The sequence below is a fragment of the Taurulus bubalis genome (genome assembly GCF_910589615.1).
Source record: "Taurulus bubalis genome assembly, chromosome: 8".
Lineage (NCBI taxonomy): Eukaryota > Metazoa > Chordata > Actinopteri > Perciformes > Cottidae > Taurulus > Taurulus bubalis.
The window spans coordinates 4,695,873-4,717,519 of record NC_136596.1 but is presented as its reverse complement, the minus strand read 5'-3'; the positions used below and the strand labels follow the sequence as shown (position 1 = coordinate 4,717,519).

The 21,647-nt window shown below is 45.6% G+C and overlaps 1 protein-coding gene across 1 annotated transcript in view; it reads right to left on the bottom strand.

Moving 5' to 3' along the window:
- msh3 (mutS homolog 3 (E. coli)) overlaps positions 1-21,647 on the bottom strand; it is a gene marked incomplete at its 5' end in the record, with an annotated part of 39,851 nt that overhangs the window by 12,995 nt on the left and 5,209 nt on the right. The window contains 13 exons of the mRNA XM_079222285.1: positions 3,017-3,174; positions 6,129-6,243; positions 7,644-7,751; positions 7,895-8,011; positions 9,151-9,215; positions 9,543-9,711; positions 10,483-10,670; positions 12,661-12,793; positions 14,786-14,895; positions 16,727-16,811; positions 17,224-17,338; positions 17,519-17,628; positions 21,065-21,231. Of these exons, the coding sequence (XP_079078411.1) occupies positions 3,017-3,174; positions 6,129-6,243; positions 7,644-7,751; positions 7,895-8,011; positions 9,151-9,215; positions 9,543-9,711; positions 10,483-10,670; positions 12,661-12,793; positions 14,786-14,895; positions 16,727-16,811; positions 17,224-17,338; positions 17,519-17,628; positions 21,065-21,231 (1,640 nt within the window). The remainder of the gene's footprint in view (positions 1-3,016; positions 3,175-6,128; positions 6,244-7,643; positions 7,752-7,894; positions 8,012-9,150; positions 9,216-9,542; positions 9,712-10,482; positions 10,671-12,660; positions 12,794-14,785; positions 14,896-16,726; positions 16,812-17,223; positions 17,339-17,518; positions 17,629-21,064; positions 21,232-21,647) is intronic.

Below are 21,647 nucleotides of genomic sequence, written 5' to 3'. Positions count from 1 at the left end.
ATAAAATGCTGTAGCACAGAAGAGTGGGCAGGAAATGAAACGACCCAATCTCCAGATTATTCCCTTTATCCTCATTGATAATCAATCACCTGGATCAGTTCAGACAGGATATCCCATTAGAGACATACGCATCATCTCATTACCCCCCTCCAAACCCACAGAGACTCCACTCACAAGCTCTCGCCACACGTCCGTCTCCCCTCTCGCTCATAAACACACAACAAGATGAAGTCATTCCCGGCGCTGCTCCACACAGCGAATTGATTGAGCGATTACGACCACGACCGATTCTCCTCAGGACCTCGGTGACGGAGAGGGGGGGCCGAGCGGGACAGCTAGAGACAGAAAGGACACCGGAGGAGAGGACCGGACAGCCGGTGTAGCGCGTGGATATTAATTAGCTCTTCAAGGTGCTTTTTCTTCTTTGAAAAATAATAATATTGACCTCTAACCCACACGTGCAAACACAAGCCGGAGGAGGCCTTCTCTGACTGAAGCTCATTCTCTACGCTAGCTTTTTTAAGCAGACCGGTGACGTGGGTTAAGATACTCAACGTCCTCAGGTCGATTCCCGCTGGGGCCCCATGCTATGTTGCACGTCCCTCCACGGCTCTGCTCTGTAATCTCAATACCAACAACTCAAACAAAGCGGATCGATTTAAACTCAGATTTTTAAGACTTTCGGGCGTCATTTCCTGCAGGAAGAAGACGTCAATAAGCTTAGTTTACAAAGAAAATGAATAGTTTTTGGTATGAGCACAACTTCGAAAAATGTTTGAGATAATAAAAAGTGAAGAAAAAAGGGTGGCGGAAAACTAATAAGGCTTTTACTAAATCTGAAGAAGATGATCAGATGAGGTTGATGGTATTTTAGAAGATGTTGGTGCTACAGATTTACAGCCATTTAATTCATAGGACACAGTGAAAAAATGAAAATTTCTATTTGCCAAATTTAACTTGAGTTTAAATCTTTAGTTTTCAATCTACCCAATATACAGAATACATGATCTGCACTGTTTTTAATAAATCCTTACCGCCCCGTTCTAATAAAACCCAAAGCTGACCCTTAAATATGTGAGAACCAGCCAAAAATCCCCTCGTTACGCTAATGGGAAGTCCAAAACCACCAACTGCTTCTCTCCAGGACAGAGGAAAGAACGCACAGACTCGCAGGTCTCCGGCACCCACTGGGTTAAAACATAAGAACATGCTTAAACCCACCAAAAAATAAAGGAGAAGACAATTACACACATCTGCAAGCCATTAGGTCTAATCACATAGTGCAGCAGAGGCAGAATAACGGAGGCCATACAGCTTATTGGCCTGCGCTCCACACTAATATGTAGTCGGGGCTGGAAACAACATGCAGAGCTCACTGCTACTGTCATCGTAATGAGAATAATCATCCGTGTGTGGGGAGTGTCTTCTGCAACAAAGCCTCATTGTCTGAGAGCTGCATCGCACACAACCATGATGGAACAGTAGTAAAAACAACTCTTCCTCTTTTTTTCCCTCACACACACACACACACACACACACACTAATCTCTTCTAATCCGTGTGAGTGTCAATCCTAGAAATAAACCGGACCCTGTCACAGACGATGAGGGGGGAAACCAGGTGACTGAGGCGTTGTTGTTTTTTTTTAAAAGGTGTCCTTGTTGGCGCACTATAAAATAAACCTGCGGCGGTGAAGGTGCGATGCGCTCCATCGGCGTTGTCATGGCCACCATCCTCCTTCCTGGCGAAGGAGACGAAGCTAGAAGAAGTCGCTCGGGTATCTGGACTTGAGGAAAACGTCCATCAACGAAGAGAAAGAAACCCAGGAGCTTGTTTCGTCACTTTTACATTACCGGATGCATACTTGTACGCATTGGTGTGTTCTTATCAACCTGTTTTTGAGCGTGTCATTGTTTATGGATGTATTATCTTTAATGTGCTTGAAAAATAAAACACACACACACACATATTGGTGTCACCAAGAGACTGCATGCAAACTGGGTGCCTTTTTTTCCGTGCAGCTGCAACACATGGCTTTATTCATCTTGTGTTTCTGTGGCATCCTCTCTGCTTCATGAAGCCAATTCACAAACTGGAGGAGTGCTTCTCAACCTTTTTTCAGTATTGAACCCCCTGAGAAATATGTTTTTCTCCCAGTATCCACGGAGAGGATTTTTGCCATGAGTGTCTGATTAAATACAGAATATATCAAATTCAGTTCATGAACTTACACTTATATTTTATTGAATATTTATTAAATAACTATTTTTAAAGGATTTTTTAACGGATGCTAATTTTAAATATATATATTTTTTAAATCTCACGTACCCCCTGGAGGGCCTTCCCGGTCCCCTAAGGGTGCACGGACCCCCATTTGAGAACCACTGAACTAGAGGATTCACAGTGAAGTGTCAGTTCATCAGATAAAAGTAAAAAACTAAACATATGGTCTCAGTTAACTGGTGCAGCGCTCAACAGTTTGGATTCAGAAGGATGAAAACTGTTGACTGTCGACTCGCCAGCGTTTCCTTTCCGAGCTCAAATTTGTCCGTTAATGTAATTATTCAATTAGAAACGAGTGCTGCAGAGGAAGTCCTCGTGGGAATCTTTTCCAAATTATCTTTATTGAAAGCATCAAACAAGATGAAGAAAGCGTCAGGAAGTTTGAAGAGTACATTTACAACATTGTCTCTCTTGGTGGGACTGCATTATATGACGTGGATATATTTTCGTATTCATGGATTGATCTTCTTGACATCATTGTGATAGTCATCCGTTAGTTACTCCGTGATGTTTATTTACGGTGTGTTGTCCAGGTGTAAACAATATTCACCATTTCCTTTCAGATGAAAACCTTTGACTTTCTTGCACATCCATTAAATCCTTTTATCAATGTTGCAACATTAGTGAGTCATTAGTAAAGTGGCAACATTAAAGGAGCGATATAAGATGCCCAGAGCATCTGTGTATGTGTGTGTGCACTTCCACTGAAAAGCGATTCCCTTTTGGGTTCATACCTGGTATAGATGCCGTCCAGCACGCCCAGGCGGGCCTCAGAGGCCGGGACGTAGGAGCCCATCTGAGCCAGAACACAGATCAGGGCCACCTGGCGGATGTAGGAGCTCTTACCCCCCATATTAGGACCAGTGATTATCATAGTTCTCCTGCCATCGCCCTGTGAGAGAGGAGAGGGGAGGGGAGGGGAGGAGAGGAGAGGAAGCGAGAGGAGTGAGTGAGGAAAGCAGCGAGAGGAGCAGAGTGAAGAGAGAGGAGAGGAGCGAGGAAAGGAGAGAGGAAAGGAGCGAGAGGAGAGAAGCAGAGAGGAGAGGAGCAGAGAGGAGAGGAGCGAGGAAAGGAGCGAGGAAAGGAGCGAGGAAAGGAGCGGAGTGAGGAAAGGAGCGAGAGGGGAGAGGAGAGGAGAGGAGAGAGGAAAGGAGCGAGAGGAGAGAAGCAGAGAGGAGAAGAGCAGAGAGGAGAGGAGCGAGGAGAGGAGCGGAGTGAGGAGAGAGGAAAGGAGAGAGGAAAGGAGCGAGAGGAGAGAAGCAGAGAGGAGAGGAGCGAGGAAAAGAGAGGGGTGAGGAAAGGAGCGAGAAGGGAGAGGAGAGGAGAGGAGAGAGGAAAGGAGCGAGAGGAGAGAAGCAGAGAGGAGAGGAGCAGAGAGGAGAGGAGCGAGGAGAGGAGCGAGGAAAGGAGCGAGGAAAGGAGCGGAGTGAGGAAAGGAGCGAGAGGGGAGAGGAGAGGAGAGGAGAGAGGAAAGGAGCGAGAGGAGAGAAGCAGAGAGGAGAGGAGCAGAGAGGAGAGGAGTGAGGAAAGGAGCGAGGAAAGGAGCGGAGTGAGGAAAGGAGCGAGAGGGGAGAGGAGAGGAGAGGAGAGGAGAGAGGAAAGGAGCGAGAGGAGAGAAGCAGAGAGGAGAGGAGCGAGGAGAGGAGCGAGGAGAGGAGCGGAGTGAGGAGAGAGGAAAGGAGCGAAGTGAGGAGAGAGGAAAGGAGCGAAGTGAGGAGAGAGGAAAGGAGAGAGGAAAGGAGAGAGGAAAGGAGCGAGAGGAGAGAAGCAGAGAGGAGAGGAGCGAGGAGAGGAGCGAAGAGAGGAGCGAGGAGAGGAGCGAGGAGAGGAGCGAAGTGAGGAGCGAAGTGAGGAGAGAGGAAAGGAGCGAAGTGAGGAGAGAGGAAAGGAGCGAAGTGAGGAGAGAGGAAAGGAGAGAGGAAAGGAGCGAGAGGAGAGAAGCAGAGAGGAGAGGAGCGAGGAGAGGAGCGAGTAGAGGAGCGAGGAGAGGAGCGAGGAGAGGAGCGAGGAGAGGAGCGAAGTGAGGAGAGAGGAAAGGAGCGAAGTGAGGAGAGAGGAAAGGAGAGAGGAAAGGAGCGAGAGGAGAGAAGTAGAGAGGAGAGAAGCAGAGAGGAGAGGAGCGAGGAAAGGAGCGAGAGGAGAGAGGAAAGGAGCGAGAGGAGAGAGGAAAGGAGCGAGAGGAGAGAAGCAGAGAGGAGAGGAGCGAGGAGAGGAGCGAAGAGAGGAGAGAGGAAAGGAGCGAAGTGAGGAGAGAGGAAAGGAGAGAGGGAAGGAGCGAGAGGAGAGAAGCAGAGAGGAGAGAAGTGAGGAGAGGAGCGAGGAGAGGAGCGAGTAGAGGAGCGGAGTGAGGAGAGAGGAAAGGAGCGAGAGGAGAGAAGTAGAGAGGAGAGAAGCAGAGAGGAGAGGAGCGAGGAAAGGAGCGAGGAGAGGAGCGAGGAGAGGAGCGAGGAGAGGAGAGAGGAGAGGAGCGAGTAGAGGAGCGGAGTGAGGAGAGAGGAAAGGAGCGAGAGGAGAGAAGTAGAGAGGAGAGAAGCAGAGAGGAGAGGAGCGAGGAAAGGAGCGAGGAGAGGAGCGAGGAGAGGAGAGAGGAAAGGAGCGAGGAGAGGAGCGAGGAGAGGAGCGAGTAGAGGAGCGGAGTGAGGAGAGAGGAAAGGAGCGAGAGGAGAGAAGTAGAGAGGAGAGAAGCAGAGAGGAGAGGAGCGAGGAAAGGAGCGAGGAGAGGAGCGAGGAGAGGAGCGAGTAGAGGAGCGGAGTGAGGAGAGAGGAAAGGAGCGAGAGGAGAGAAGTAGAGAGGAGAGAAGCAGAGAGGAGAGGAGCGAGGAAAGGAGCGAGGAGAGGAGCGAGGAGAGGAGCGAGGAGAGGAGAGAGGAGAGGAGCGAGGAGAGGAGAGAGGAAAGGAGCGAGGAGAGGAGCGAGGAGAGGAGCGGAGTGAGGAGAGAGGAAAGGAGCGAGAGGAGAGAAGTAGAGAGGAGAGAAGCAGAGAGGAGAGGAGCAGAGAGGAGAGGAGCGAGGAAAGGAGCGAGGAAAGGAGCGAGGAAAGGAGCGGAGAGAGGAAAGGAGCGAAGTGAGGAGAGAGGAAAGGAGCGAGTAGAGGAGCGAGTAGAGGAGCGAGGGAAGGAGCGAGGAAAGAAGCGGAGTGAGGAAAGGAGCAAAAGGGGAGAGGAGAGGAGAGAGGAAAGGAGCGAGAGGAGAGAAGCAGAGAGGAGAGGAGCGAAGAGAGGAGCGAGGAGAGGAGCGGAGTGAGGAGAGAGGAAAGGAGCGAGGAAAGGAGCGAGAGGAGAGAAGCAGAGAGAAGAGGAGTGAGGAAAGGAGTGAGGAAAGGAGCGAGAATAGGAGCGAGGAGAGGAGCGGAGCGAGGAGAGAGGAAAGGAGCGAGAGGAGAAAAGAGAGGAGGAAGGAGAGAGGAGCGAGGAAAGGAACAAGAGGAGAACAGTGACAAAGACAGAAGGCGATGAGAGAGACAGAAAAAGATATTTGCTGTCCTGCACAGCAGAGGAGGTGGGTGGATTGAAAGCTTGGCTCCTCTTCCTATTGGCTTGCGCTTCTGTTGCAAAATTAACCTACACCCACTCCAGCACTGAGCGAGGAAGTGTGTGCGGTGCCATGCAAGTCCGTATGAGTGTGCATCTTGTGTGTGTTTGTGTGTGTGTGTGTGTGTGTGTGTGTGTGTGTGTGATAGCCGTTACAAATTTGTTTCAGAGCCGCCTCAATGAGCAAACAAACGTCCCAGCGTGTTTTGGCTCAACTTGTGGTTCGAAGCACTCTGAATGAGCCGTGTGTGTGTGTGTGTGTGTGTGTGTGTGTGTGTGTGTGTGTGTGTGTGTGTGTGTGTGTGTGTGTGTGTACCTGTAGTTCGGTGAGGTTGGGCACATACTGGTTGTGCTCTCCCATCAGTAAGTCGATGGCAGGGTGTCTGCCGTCCCGGATCATAATCTGACGCTGACCTTCACACACCTCTGGCCTGGACACAGAGAACACACTCCGCAAGTTGGGCGCATACACAACCAATTAAAACACACACACACACACACACACACAAACCGACACCATGCGCATTGGGACTCCCGCCACAGTATTGTGCAATGTGTTTATAATTTTCTCTTATTTACAGTTTATTTACAGTCCTATATTGCAATTCTATCCCAATATTGAAAATAATTCAAATCTACAAAAACAAATACAAAAACATTTAAATGTAACACTATATCAATCAATCACTAATTTATAAATACAAATTAAACACATCAAATAAAATTGAATTAAGAAAAAGCAAAAAAAAGAATGCATAAACAGTGAAACTGCTCTGTCATATTTAGCATACCTGCCAAAACATAAAATGTATCGATATTGGACAATAATATTGGCCTAATGATTCATTAGCCAGGCTTCTACATAAATATACTAAATCAACACTCTCAAACACAAACTGCGGATGCCTGCATTCCTTAAAAGAATAGTTTGGGAAATACGCTTGTTGATGTTTTTGGAGAGAGTTCGATGGGAAGACTGGCGCAGGAACTTCCTGACAACATACTACTAACATACTACTAACATACTAGTAACATACTACTAACACCCTCTAGTCCCGGGCCGAGAAATAGCCCGACACACACCGTGACCCCTCGTTAAGCTGCAACTCGTTCTTTTCACTGCTCACAGCTTCAGACAGCCGTTTGCCCTGCGCCCAGTCTCTATGCTAAGCTAACCGGCTACCGGCTGTAGCTTCATGTTTAGCATACAGACATGAGTGGTATTGATCTTCTCGTCTAGCTCTTGGCAAGAGCGAAAATAAATGTATTGCACAAATATTATTATTCATAATAATAATAATACATGTTGTTTGTATAGCGCTTCAAAAAAAAAAGATACTCAAAGGCAGTTCATGGTAAAAACGAACAATAAAAGCTGTAACAATAGGAACAAGGCAGAGAGATGACATTCTCCTCGTAAGAAACAAAACAAAAACATACATGAGTCGCATCACAGCTTAAATGTCAAACTATCCCTTAAAAAAAATAAACACAGAGAAATAGAGACTTTAGGAGAGCAACGATAAAACTAGGAGTTAAAGAGGAGCTGCAAAAAGAAAAGAGGGACTGTGGATGTGAAGCTATAACAACAAAATGGACAATATGAAGGTGTGTGTGTGTGTGTGTGTGTGTGTGTGAGAGATGTTGGCGTTTTGGCTGAGCACGCTGCAGAGCCTGGTGCACACTCCCACACACAGCCTGTCTGAGACTATAGGACACGACACAGGACACCCACACACACACGTTATCTCACACACACACACATAAAATGGCGCGCGCACACACACACACACGCTCACCAATATTTACGGTTATCATGAGAGGACATCACCTGCAATAGTCCCCTTGTTTAGCCACCTCAGCCAATGAAAAGAGACAGTCCATGGTTGCTAGGTGACTAATAGCCCTTTTCATGGTGTGATAGTGCTCCCCAAACTGACTGCAGAGAGAGGGAGAGAGAAAGATTGTGTAAATTAAGATAAGTGCATTCTGCATTCTGAGCAGACGACACGGACGGTCCACTCGACTAAAACAGTTATGAGTGTGAGTGTGTGTGAGTGTGTGTGTGTGTGTGTGTCATACTCCAGAAAATTGCTCCACTCCCTCTGGCAGTCCAGCAGCAGCTGCTCTCGGAGCTGCAGCAGCTTCTTGTAGCGCTCTGCCAGGAAGGGAGAGTGATACCTGCTGACTGCCTTGGTGCTGCGGAGACAGCGGCACAACACACTGAGCTCAATAAGTACGACACGGCCACTTGTCCATGCGTTATTACGACCAGATCAACCAAGTGAGCAGAAGTGGATCTTTAAACCATCGCAGGATTGGCTGCGTCACCAAATGACCCTTTAGTGTAGTTTAATAGTGTGCTGTTACTATGGTTGCCTGCAGTTAAACACACTTTTCCTGTTCGTTTATGTCGCAATTTACTTCGATTTTGAATGATTGAATCATCAATTGTCTCTGGGTTTGATGTTATAGAAACATACTGCAAGTGTGAGTCCTACATCAACACACAACTCGAACATACACCTGCAAACCAATTAGAAACAGGGCTGTGATGTTATGATAAATGCAAAAACACATCATATTTAGCGCTTCATTTTCTCACAACGATGCAGCCGAATCTCGGATGACACTTCTCCGACTAGAAATACGAGTTTAATGCCTCATTTGATCCCATTAGATATGTGTGTGAAATTGGCAAAGTTAGATTCTGCATTCTTGATTTAGTTAGTGACTTTTGACAATCAAATTATAATCAGTTCATCTTTGAGTCCAAGTGGATGTTTGTGCCAGGTGCGAAGAACATTCCCTCCAGGTGTTTCTAAAAAAAAAATAAAAAAAAATCACGATTTCACAGGAACGGGACTGAAGTCGCGCCGCTTCCCTCCAGAAAAAGCCAATTTTTTTTCCATCGGATTCTGTGGCGAGATAATCTTCTCTAATTAAAACCACTTTTGTGATTTTTGAAGCACGAGTTCAATCAGAGAAGACATTTTGTCGTCTCAATTATCCGCAGAAAAGCTCAAAATTCAATGGGGTGGTTTGTACTGACGTATTATACATATATTATATATATGAAAAGTACAATTGTGATACCCATAGACACTTATTTCAGCCATCGAACCGACTTTGAGACGAGGGGAAAAAGAAAAAGTGCAAATCGCTGACTCATTTCCTGGTTTTGGTTTTCTATCCAGTTTATGTTTGATCATTTCAGAGGTGAGATTTAACACCATGGAGTCAGTGCCACTATCATGTCATTTTAGAAAAAGTGATAAAAGGGTCAGTGACTGTGACAGAGTGTGTGTGTGCGTGTGTGTGTGCGTCTGTGAGCTCACCTGCTGATTTTGACCCAGTCAGGTGGAACAGTGGACGACAGCGAGTTCTTCACCTCAATCAGAAACTGAGGGCAGATGAGGAAGAGGAGCCAGAGGAAGACTTTGTTAAATAAGACGAGAGCGGACGGACAAAACAACATGTCACTCTTGATTAAAACTGACACACACACACACACACACACACACACACACACACACACACACACACACACACACACACACACACACACACACACGCGCGCAGACATCAGATCCCTCAGATCCCCGCCGTGACTCATTCCTCCGCCTGAATCAGGCCGTCAACCCAGACCAACCCAACCCGCCTGTCTTCCACTCTCAGCCTCCCCCCCCACACACACACACACACACACACACACACACACACTCGGTACCTCCAGTCCAGAGACGGTGGTGTAGTCCAGCGCCGGGGCCTTCAGCGTCCGGCGGACGTCTTTGCGGTGGTCTTGGATCTGGTCGGCGACGGTCTGGATCTGCTCCCTTCTTTCCCGCAGCACCGGGAAGTCGGACAGGTCTGAGAACAGCTCCGTCTTGTTTCCCGTCCTGCGCAAAACACACAGAAAGAGTCCCGATCACAGCACACATCCAGTGGTTAGCAATGGAACCGAGTGAAATTAGAGATTTAATCCAAATTAACTAATTGCAGAAGAGTCAGAGAGACACCAATCTCTCCATCAGCAGAGATATAAACGTTTTTTAGTTGAGATATCTTGAACAAACCAAGATTTTCCAGTGAGTGTGTGTGTGCTCCTGAATCTATGTTCATGTAAAAATATGCTGCTGCAAGTTCTCTTCTTCTTAGTTTTGAGGTAATGTCAATACAGTTTTATCACACAGCTATTGTACACAGAAAAGAGTCGATAAATTGATCAACAAAGCCATGATAATGGAGGCACACTGGCTGGTTCTTACAGTGTGGTGAGTCTTCTAGCATTGCCAATAGAACATATTTGGCTTTTGGAGTGTTTGGAAAAAATGGTGTGGCCATTTTGTTATTAGTTTGACTTTCTATAAAGGATAAACAATGAATCAGTTGATCAAAAAAAATAAAGAATACAAATCAATAGTGTAATCTCAGTCGCCCAGTGAGTGTAAACAACAAAGCAATCTAAATGATGAGCCGTTGACTTGATTGACCACATTCTTTAGCAATAAACAATAATGACCACTCAGACTAAATCTATGGCGATGACATTTCGGAGTAAATCCGCTTCCACGATGAATCAGCACTTAATCAATGTGTCTGGAGAGAGCTGTGTGCTCACATTTTTAGATATTGTTTTTTAATCCCCTCCCTCCCCCCTGCATACTCACTTGGCGGCCCTTTCGTTGAGCACCTGGAGGTGGCTGTGGGCCGGAGCCAGCAGGTCCGGAGTGTCCAACAAGAGGCGGAGGAGGAGCGAGGAGCTGATCTGGGACTGGACGGCTGGGAGCAAGGCCCGCAGGTCACTTCCCAGTCGAGAAAGGCCGCTGATAATGAGGTAAAACTCCTGCGTGGAAGACTGGAACGCACAAAGATATGCACACGGGGGCAGAAGGGTTCGGGTGGTGAGGGACGCTGCTGTCGATAATCATGCAGGGTTCATACACATTGTGACCAGTGGATTTCCATGACTTTTCCATGACTTTAAACAACATTTCCATGACCAAGCATTTTGTGAAATCTCAGTGTTAACAGGAAAAAGTGAGTAAATGTAGTATTTAAACTAACAATGAGAACACAAAGCATACAGTAAACCTTAAATGACTCAAATGAATGAGAGACAATAGTTTGATTAAAATAATAAACATTTATATAGATGCCTGTATGTATGCCTGCTTATATTTTGAGCGTCTTTCTTTTAAAAGCTTATTTCAAACTCAGCGTAAATGGACGACATGAACACATGAATATAATACATTTACATGACTTTTTGGATTTTTTTTTTTTTCATGGACTTTTCCAGAACTGGAAATAACCATTTTTAAATTCCATGACGTTTCCAGGTTTTTCATGACCGTAAGAACCCTGATAATGGTTTATTTAATAAGGGGACAGTGCACATTAATAAAAACATTTCTGTTAAAAGTGCCGAAGAAAAAAAAAAAATATATATATATATATATATATATATATATATATATATATATATATATATATATATATATATATATATATATATATATATACATATATATACATACATACACACACACACATACATATACATATACATATACATTTGTATGTATTGTTAGACTTTGCTGAACCGGCGGTTGCCGCCTGGTCGCTCCGTATCGCGCTACATAATGAGCCCGGACACTTTTTAGCCGTCCAATCGAATGCAAAGGATTTTATTTCAATCCCACTTGTAACTGAAAAATAAGCTAATGCACAATAAAAGAAACAAAACTGGCTATAGAGACTGTTTTACTTCAACATCACTGATGAACGTTAAACCCAAGATCATTTAAGATGAAGTCAAGTTACTGATTCATTTACTGGTTTATTTAATAAAGGGGACAGTGCACATAAATAAAAAGCATTTCTGTTAAATGTGCTAGAGTTAGCCAAGAGGCTATTTCCCATCTGTAGTCCCGATCAATGCTCTGCATGAAAATGCCTCGGAAGAGGGCCGACATCGTAGATTACGTCGACTTCAAATTGCCGCCGGTGACGCCACAGTAGAGTCGCCGAGTCATGAAAGGTTAATGAGAGTCACAGCGACAATGGTTTATGGCATTAATCACATGCCGCTGTAATGGTCCCCCATGTCAGCGGCATGTGATGCTCTTTCATGGACCCAAACAGGCAGAGGCTGCGAGCGCGCCCTTCCTCCCATTATGTCAATGGAGCCGGAGAGACACAGGCCATTACACACAGGCACATTCATCAACAGATGGGCATGAGGACAATTAAGGCCCTCTCGGTGTGTGTGTGTGTGTGTGTGGTGACATTTGACTGTTTTCTTTTAACAATATATGAAGGAGTCAGAAAGTTAAACATGAGCTCAGACCAGAGGGCCTCTCTCATCTCCGTCACACACACACACACACACACACAGTCCTAACTTTTAAAAAATGGGCCCAATGGGAAATGAGATTCTGTCAGACAATCAGGTGAGTGCCACTGAGGCGACTGCTCCCTGTTGTGAATCAAGAAGCGAGAGAGAGAGAGAGAGAGAGACAAAGACAGAGAGAGAATCGTCTTGGTTTTCATTTTTATGCAAAACAGCGAGGAATAAGAGCTTTTTGTCTCCGCTGCTTTTGTCAAATTCTTTATACTTTTGACAATTCTTTCCGAGCAGTTTCCGCCCGTCCCTCCGCCCACAGCTCTCCTCTTAGGATGGAGAGTGAAGCGTTATCATAGCTGACAGAATGATTACCAGCCTTACAAAACAAAATAAAAAAATCAGGACCACGGTTGTGGAAACAAAACATATAAATAAAACAAAAAGATATCAATCAGTCAAGGGGCAAGATGTGTGTCCTTTCTTTTATATTGCTTTTTACCTTTTTGTGGTATATGCTGCAGACGCCTCTCTCCAGGTCGGGCAAATGCGACAGCAGGGATTTGACGGCGTTCAAAGTGAGCGAGTGCGACTGCAGGATCTCCTGCACGGCGTCCTGCCTCTCCGAGATACACCTGCGGGGTCCGGGGAAGGAGACGGAAAGAAAAGACTTTCAGGAAGTCGATGAGGACTGACGGGGGAGGCACGGAGTCAAAGAAAACCTGTTCAATCTGCTCAATAGATTTGCTTTTTTTTTTGGAGCGCTGAATTGAACCTGATTGAAAAAGGCACTGCGCGTTTTGAACTCGGAGCAAATATCTGCCAAATTAGTTCATTCAGAAACCCTGTGACGGGCTGAGGGTTGCCTGAACAGCTTGAAGCCAACGAGCTGTGAAGGGAGTGACGACGTCATGTTGAATTTCTTCAGGATAAAATGATTTTTCTCACTTTTGTTTACAGTATGATCTGTATTTCTGCAGTATTAACGTGTGTATTATAAAATATTTGTAAAAAGTAGATCAACCTGTGCAGCATTATAGGAAAGGTGAAAGTATAAAGTGTTAAAAACCTGTAAAACTCTGACTTGTGTCTAAACAGAGTGAAAATGTACCCAAAAAATAAATAACAGAGGAAACCGAGCTGTCTGTGTGTGTGTGTGTGTGTGTGTGTGTGTGTGTGTGTGTGTGTGTGTGTGTCATGTGCCTTGGAATTAATGTGCCTGCGTGTAATCTGGGTTTTATTTGGCGTTGAAATTCTGTATAATCTGATAGCTGCACCCAATCCACAGCTATAATCCCTGCACTGTGGGAGGGAGAGGGACACACACACACACACACACACACACACACACACACACACTAAATGGATAGTACAATAACACTGCAGAAAACTGGAACAGTACTGCACACATAACTGAGAGGCTGTTTGTACCACTGTGAGTCAGTTTCAACATTTTTATTTAAAAAGGATCACTTTATATGTTCGTTTCTTTTGTCTTTTTCTTTCGTCACCCTGCAGTGTTTCTGGAAAAGAGTAACAACTGCCGGATGAAAAGATAAGTCAGGCATAAGTAAGCATTCATGCGCAGTCTTGCATTCTCTCGTACAACTCTGGACATATTTACATAGACTTGTCAGTCAACGCATGAATTAAAATGTGAGAAATATACACATCAGTCATGTGACTTTATGGAATGAATAACGCCTTCTGGTACATGTTTGTATCATTTCTGGAGCTGACGAGGTATTTAATACCTTTCATGTTGCAGCACTGCCAATGCGAAAAGATGCATGGTCCTTCATGGACAATTTTAAAATTTTAAAAACACATGGCTCTAATAAATTCAAGAAATAAGGAGCGCCGAGGCCACAGCTGTGAACAGGGTTCATACACATCATGACCAATGGATTTCCAGGACTTTCAACCAAATTTCCATGACCAAACATTTTGTGAAATCTGGGTATAAACATGAAAAAGTGAGTAAATGTAGTATTTAAACTCACAATGAGAATACAACGCATACAGTAAACCTTAAATGACTCAAATGAATGAGACAATAGTTTGATTAAAATAATAAACATTTATATAGATGTCTGTATGTATGCCTGCTTATATGTTGAGCGTCTTTCTTTTAAAAGCATATTCATTATTTCAAACTCAGCGTAAATGAACGTCATGAACACATGAATATAACACATTTACATGACTTTTCCAAAACCTTTGGGATTTCATTTTTTTCAAGGGACTTTTCCAGGCCTGGAAATAACCATTTTAAAATTCCATGAGTTTTCCAGGTCTGAAGTAATGCTGCATTCATGGCATATCAAAATGATCGTAATAACCAGTATCCGATTTGTAAAATGGCATTCACGCCGACATTCAAGTCATAATTAGGGCCGCTGGCCGATGCCTCATGTTATAGCCAAAGTCGTTTGTCTTCAAACTCAAATGTGATGGATATAATGTCATATAATCAATACTCCATGAATCTGCATAAGCACAGCCTGAGACTCTTGATTCAGGGCAAGGAAGTGGTTCTGGGATCCAGAGAGAAACCCGGAGAAGGAAGCTCGCCAAACCCGACTAGCAGTGCTTCATCAGAGGTCAGGAGGGTGTCCTGTACTCACCGCGGGTCTGTGAGGGGCCGGCTCGCCCACTTCCTCATCAGTCTCCTCCCAAACGGAGTGCGAGTGTGATCCAACACCCACAACAGACTGCCCCTGGCGCCGCCATCTGTCTATCATCCAAAGAACGCACACAAAACACAGTTTAGAGTCCGTGGACGGGAGAAAAAAAAAAAAACAACCCGATGATGTAATGATTTCAAGAGCCGGTCGACGGAGGCCGCAAGGAGTCGGTTGAGCAGGTTTTGAACGGAGCCTGAACTCAGCGTGTGACAAACGCGCCGCGGCAGCAGCGGAGTCGTGCTGAACTTTTGAGCCGCCACCCACGCGAGCCCCGACTCGTCACCGAGCATTTTGCTGTGATCGGAGAAACGACAGTTTAACTCGGCCATTGAATTCCTTCACGGTCCGCCGCGCCACCACGGATACAAAAGTGATTTCCACGAGACGCACAGGCGTAATCTGGACGGTCCTGACTGTCTCTGGGAAGGTGAGCGTCTACCTGGTCACATGACATCTGTAGCTGTCAACACGTTGGTGCTGAAAGCTAGAATACAGAATGAAGCAGAGCCTCTAGCTTTTTGTTCTTTTTCCAGACAGGAATGTAACAAATCCTCATGTTCAAGCTCCTTAAAAAAAAAAAAACAACACCTGTTTTTAGGCCCTTTCCTCGAAAATTGCATACCCAAACTAAAAAGGGTGTATCTCTGTAACCACTAGGGCTATTTGAATACTTATGGTTAAAATGAAAAGGTACACATGGGAGGTTTCAGGTTCGCCTAGAAAAAAATCCCTTTCAGGATGATTATTTATTTGGAATGATGCAGCTGTAAGGTCCAACTCTAACCCAAATCATAGCTCAATATGTGAACATTCTCTAACCCAAATCATAGCTCAATATGTGAACATTCTCTAACCCAAATCATAACACAATATGTGAACATTCTCTAACCCAAATCGTAACACAATATGTGAACATTCTCTAACCCAAATCATAGCTCAATATGTGAACATTCTCTAACCCAAATCATAACTCAATATGTGAACATTCTCTAACCCAAATCATAACACAATATGTGAACATTCTCTAACCTAAATCGTAACACAATATGTGAACATTCTCTAACCCAAATCATAGCTCAAAATGTGAACATTCTCTAACCCAAATCATAACACAATATGTGAACATTCTCTAACCCAAATCATAGCTCAATATGTGAACATTCTCTAACCCAAATCATAGCTCAATATGTGAACATTCACTAACCCAAATCATAACTCAATATGTGAACATTCTCTCTGCAGAACAAAGGTAGAGAGAGTTTAGTACAGAGAACATTCAGAAGTCTCCAAAATTTGCATATGGGCACATTTGTGACATTTGAATTTTTTCATGCACCAAACCATATATTTCACTTGTATTTTACTTATAGTGTTCAATACATCCAAATTCAGCAGTTTTGGGCTTTTTTTCATAAAACAAGCCATGATTTACAGTTTCATATAACAATCGCTCAGTCTCCCTCCCCTAAGGGTTAACTACTAAACCTGGACGATGAATCGTCACCGAGCAGTAGACTTCAGACTTGACTCGGACATTTTCCCGCTCTAAAAAAACATCCGTGCGCTAGCTGAAAATGTAGCTTAGCTTAACTCCCAGCAGACGATGCCCGGCTTGCCAGCAAATACATTCAAATTAGACAAGGAACGAGGTCAAGGGTCAAACGCCGTGCGAGCGCTTACCGTCTTAATATAGCGCGTTGGCACGCACCTGCCGTAAAGAGTCCTCTACGATGATGTAATCGTGCGGATATTTATTCTATCGGCGGGTTAGCGTGCAGCTGAGGCTCATGGGAGTTACGATACTTCGACATGGCGATGGTTGCAAAAGGGGACATCAACGTGACTACAAATGACTGTGCAGATGTTTCTGCTGCCGCTCACCTGGTTGTTGAGGATCTCCAGGTTCTTGAGGGCGGCGGCGCTGAGGTTCATGCCCTCCGACTCGCAGGACAGCCGCCGGAACGAGCTGCGCGTGAGCACAGCGACACATCAAAAACACAGCTGCAGCATTAATGATGATCATCGTGTCGATTCGGGAGAGAGGGGGAAAAAAATGCTGACGGGAATTATGAAAATGTCAAAGTCAAAGCAATTCTGCGATAAAAAACTGTAAATGCTGAGGTCAGTTGGAAATGTTTTACGCTGAGAAAAGCAACACAAGTCTACCATAAGTTGTCAAATACATTGTGGTAAATATATAAAGGAGTGAAAACCCCATGTTGTTCCAGGATAAGGGCTGAAAAATGACTGAATCAAATAAATGCAGATGAATTCATTGCTAATAACGAATCGCTTCAGCTCTACCCAGGATCCCAATGACCAGCGGGAACACTGGATAAGTACGCTGGAAGCCTGTGTGTGTGTGTGTGTGTGTGTACCTTTCGCTCCTAAGAACTCTTTCCAAGTTGAATTCTTGGAGGTACTGGATGAGCGGCCCCAGACAGCAGATCACCGGGCTCTCCAAGGACGCGACACTCGACAGAGAGCGAGAGCCTGGAGGACACAGATGCAACAAACAGGTAAACCACAGCCGTGAGTCACGGGGGCCTCACACCTCGGGCTACAGCCGAGACGTGTGTGTGTGTGTGTGTGTGTGTGTGTGTGTGTGTGTGTGTGTGTGTGTGTGTGTGTAACTGAAGGGAAAAGGGCAGCAGGTGACATGGACGAACACACCTTTCTCCGGGTCGTGGCAGTAGAACTCGGTGGCTGTGTTCATCGCGGAGGCGAACTCGAACTGAGCGCCGTCCCTCCTCTCCACTCGCACGCGATCGTCGGCCTGAGCGCTGCAGGGGGACGACAACATGGCGACAGCATTGAGTCGGGGGGGCCGGCGGTGCTTGTGACGGACAAAACGGAAACGCGACGTCCCGTATCTGATCTTTCCCCTGACTGGGAGGAAGAAAGAAAAAAAAAAACACGAGACGCAGCAGGCCTTTTGTTCAACGAGACTCTATGGACATACACACACACACACACACACACACACTTTCCCTGCGTCTCCCCATCGCTCCATTCATTCGCTCGGCGTCGCTGATTTCAAGGACTCGTTTGCTTTGTCCGCTCGGTTGTTGCCAGGGCAACCGAGGCAAACACGTGGCTCTGGAGCATTTCTTCTTTTTCTTCCGTTTCCTAACCCTCACACACACACACACACACACACACACACACACACACACACACACACACACACACACACACACACACACACACACACACACACACACAGAAATATAGAAGAATCATCATCTCTCACTTCAGTCACTGGTCATACTGACGGTATATAAACGTGATCAATAGAGCGCATATTGTGCCAGCGGCTCAAATGTGACCATTAATCATTCAACCAGTCGATTCAACCGTATTATGAGGTTTACCAGAACGCCGGCAATCGCTGGTATTGATCCGGCGGAAAGAAGGGTGCAGTGTAGCGTCTCTGCAGGACGCAGCACGTTGTGAACCTGGGGTTAGGAAGTCTGCTTTGAGGTTGACAGGAAACTACAATACTGGTTCAGGTTCTGGTAACTAGCGTGCAGATAGTTTGGGTTTCAGTTGATTTCCACCAACACAATGAAGGCGAATGTGTTTTATTATTAGTGCTCAGTGCAATGAAATGACATAGTCAAGAAAAAAGACTCGACAGAGTTAGCTGTGGGAGTTTAAACGCTCGTGTCGGCCGGCCAGCATGCTCACAAGGACGACGCTAGCACGCTAATGTGTAGCAGGCGGAAATTCCATTCCCCTGCATTGTATTGGGAGGAGCAACATAGAACTTAGACAGGCATATCTCCAAATAAAGCCAACACCGTCTCCACGTCGAGAGACGCCACTTAAAAAAAGGTAAGTGAGAAAAGTTTGTCTCTGCAGATGTGAAGGGGTGGGTGCTTCACATCGACCGATTATTAATCCCCCTCAACGCTCAGAGCACTGAGATGGTGATAATCAATCAAAGCAGGGAGGTTGAAGGTTAAGTCGGAGATGCTGCCACCCAGAGAGCAGAGGTTAATGTGCACGGCAGATTAAGGCGCTCGATTAGCGGATACAGAGCAGCGTGTGTGTCCGTTTAAACGTTCACACACATGCTCGTAAAATGCACACATTAAGTCTTTGTTTGTGTGTGTGGATCTATCCTGACATGACTGCTGTCCAATGTACCCAGGATGTAATCCTAGCATTCAAGAGCGTCAGTAACAGACTTAAAATCTTTGGGAAAGCGAGAACATTTGTGTCGACAGCGCCGAGAGCTTTTATTTTTCTCCCCTCTCTCTCTCTCTCTGTGGCTCTAATCCCCGTCACTGCTCTGATCCTGACTCATGACTCCAGGCTGTGGACGAGTAAAGCAACCAGCGCCGCACCTAGCTGCCACCGAGGGACTCATTACCTGCCGCACCATGGAGACACACACACGCAGCCCCGACCCCCCCCAGGGACACGGAGGCGAACGTTTTAAACGCTCACCTGGGTGGCTCTCTCGCTCATATTTTACTAATGGGTTGGAGTGATATGCCTGTGATGTTAACACGCATCTACAACAGCATCCAATGTTAGAATGATTCATGCATTTCAAGTGCCATTCCTTTCCGACTGATGAATGATTGAGAGGAAGAAGAATAAACAAAAAAAATGAATCACCTAGAAAAAAATATCTTGGGAAGTCGCCGGTCGTAGTGATGCGTAAACGGACCCGTGTGCATAAGACGTGTGGGGGATTCTTTACCGTCTGAGCCGAACACGCGAAGCTGTCGTGTATTTGTGTGGAGCGGGCTGCAAATTGAGGAGCGCCTCGTCTCTGGTGAGCAGGGCTGTTCAAACACAATAATTGGGCTGGCCTTTACAGGTCCATCTCCGCTATAATCACTCTACGCGGACGGCTGAGAAAGAAAAGCAGCAGGTTGGGGGGGGGAGAGGAATGAATATGAATGAATACAATTTCCCTGAATACAATTTGGAAATAAAACAAATGGAGGAGGGTGGAAAGTAGCAAGTGGAATATAAAAAAGAAAAAAGGTAATGAGATATGTGCACCGTCACGGAGACAAAAAGAGGCAAAGGGTGGCAGACAGACATCCTTCCCGTTTATCTAACCATCTAAATCGAATCCACTCCCTCCCTCTGCCTCCCTCTGCCTCCCCGGTTTCATTTCCAGAGCACAATGCAATCGCAGGCGCCGGCGTGAACACGCTGGGTGCAGACGGTAAGGACGAGACGAGAGGCGGCCCGACGGGGGCAACAGGTTTTCTGACCGCGTGGGTCAGCCGGTGAACCAAAGGACAAGCTGTGAGGCCCTTTGCCTTTTTTCTTTGGATCGCATGGTTCACACAGCGGCCTGCGCGCGTTAAAAGGAAGTCATGCTCTTATACTCAGCTATGAGCTTAAAAAAACAAAAACACACTCATCGTGCTGTCCCATGAAGCGGCAGTGGGAGGAAGAGTTGGAACAGAAGGATATTTCGGACTAAAAAGGGTTGCAACTTGGGAAGATATACACTTGATTTGAGGAACCACGACTACTGAAGCCTCATGTTAGCTTCATCTTTCCACAGAACAAGAACTGTAGATTTGCACTGCACTGGAAGCACATGAATAAATAAATCATATTTTAAAAAAGGCCAGAGCGAACAGGAGGAACGACCACAACCTGTTTAAATGTTCAGAAAGGAACCTGCCTATTGAACCTATCCTTTAATTACTTGTAAAAACTGTCAATTGAAAACGTCATCCTATGTCCATTATAGAACTAAGATGCATTCTTATTCCCATATGTATTTAAAGTGTGTTAACCAACTTCCTAGCAGCTGGAGTTTGGAGAAAAAGAAGAAAAAATAAACGTTATTTCTTTGGCCCCGAGCAAAAAGCCTCACAAAAACATTTATCAACACCAGAGCCTACTGGGGCCTCCAGGCAACTTTTATTAACTTTTTTTATTTTATGTACTCCTTTAAACATTTGACCAATGGATTAAACTTCATACATTATCTTATATATTTCTTTGTGAAACAAATGCCATAAAAGCATCTGTCAGTCTACGGACGTTTAAATGAACTCAGCCCTGGTTGGACCCCCTCTAGCGCTGCAGTGGGGGACATTATCACAGGACGACTCAGTCCCTCAGGATGAAAAAGACAAAACCCACAAACTCAAACACACACAGCCTTGCAAACACACAGAGAAGCAGGCGGTAAATGTGTGCAGGCTGCCCCCTAGTGCCCAGACAGCAGATTACCTGGCATTGGCGATGCTCTGGAGGAGCCTGTGGGTCGGCTCCGAGAGGTCAGAGGGCACCAGGATCTCCACGGGGTTAATCTTTAGTACCCGGCCTTCCAGCTCAGAGCGGGACGGCCCATCGGTAAAGCAGTCCAGCAACACGTCTCCTGTGCTGGGCTGAACCGCCTGCACACACACACGCACGCACGCACGCACACACGCACACACACACACACACACACACACACACACACACACACACACACACACACACACACACACACACACACACACACACACACACACACACACACACACACACACACACACACGTCACATTGAAGAAACAATGCTTTTAAATTTGATTTTTTTTTCCCATTTGGTTTCTATGAAATGTAGCTGCACCACAAAAAGATAAAGGAAAAAAAAAAAAGAGGAACAAATTGAGGCTATTTTTAAAACAAAAAGGTGAGAATGCACGTTAAGATGCAATAAAATCTTTAACTAAGACTGAAGAGTGAGTCATTATTTCTTTACAACCAGCTGTGGCCAACATGAACCTGTATGATCCATGGATCAACTAAAAAGAGGAATATGCAACG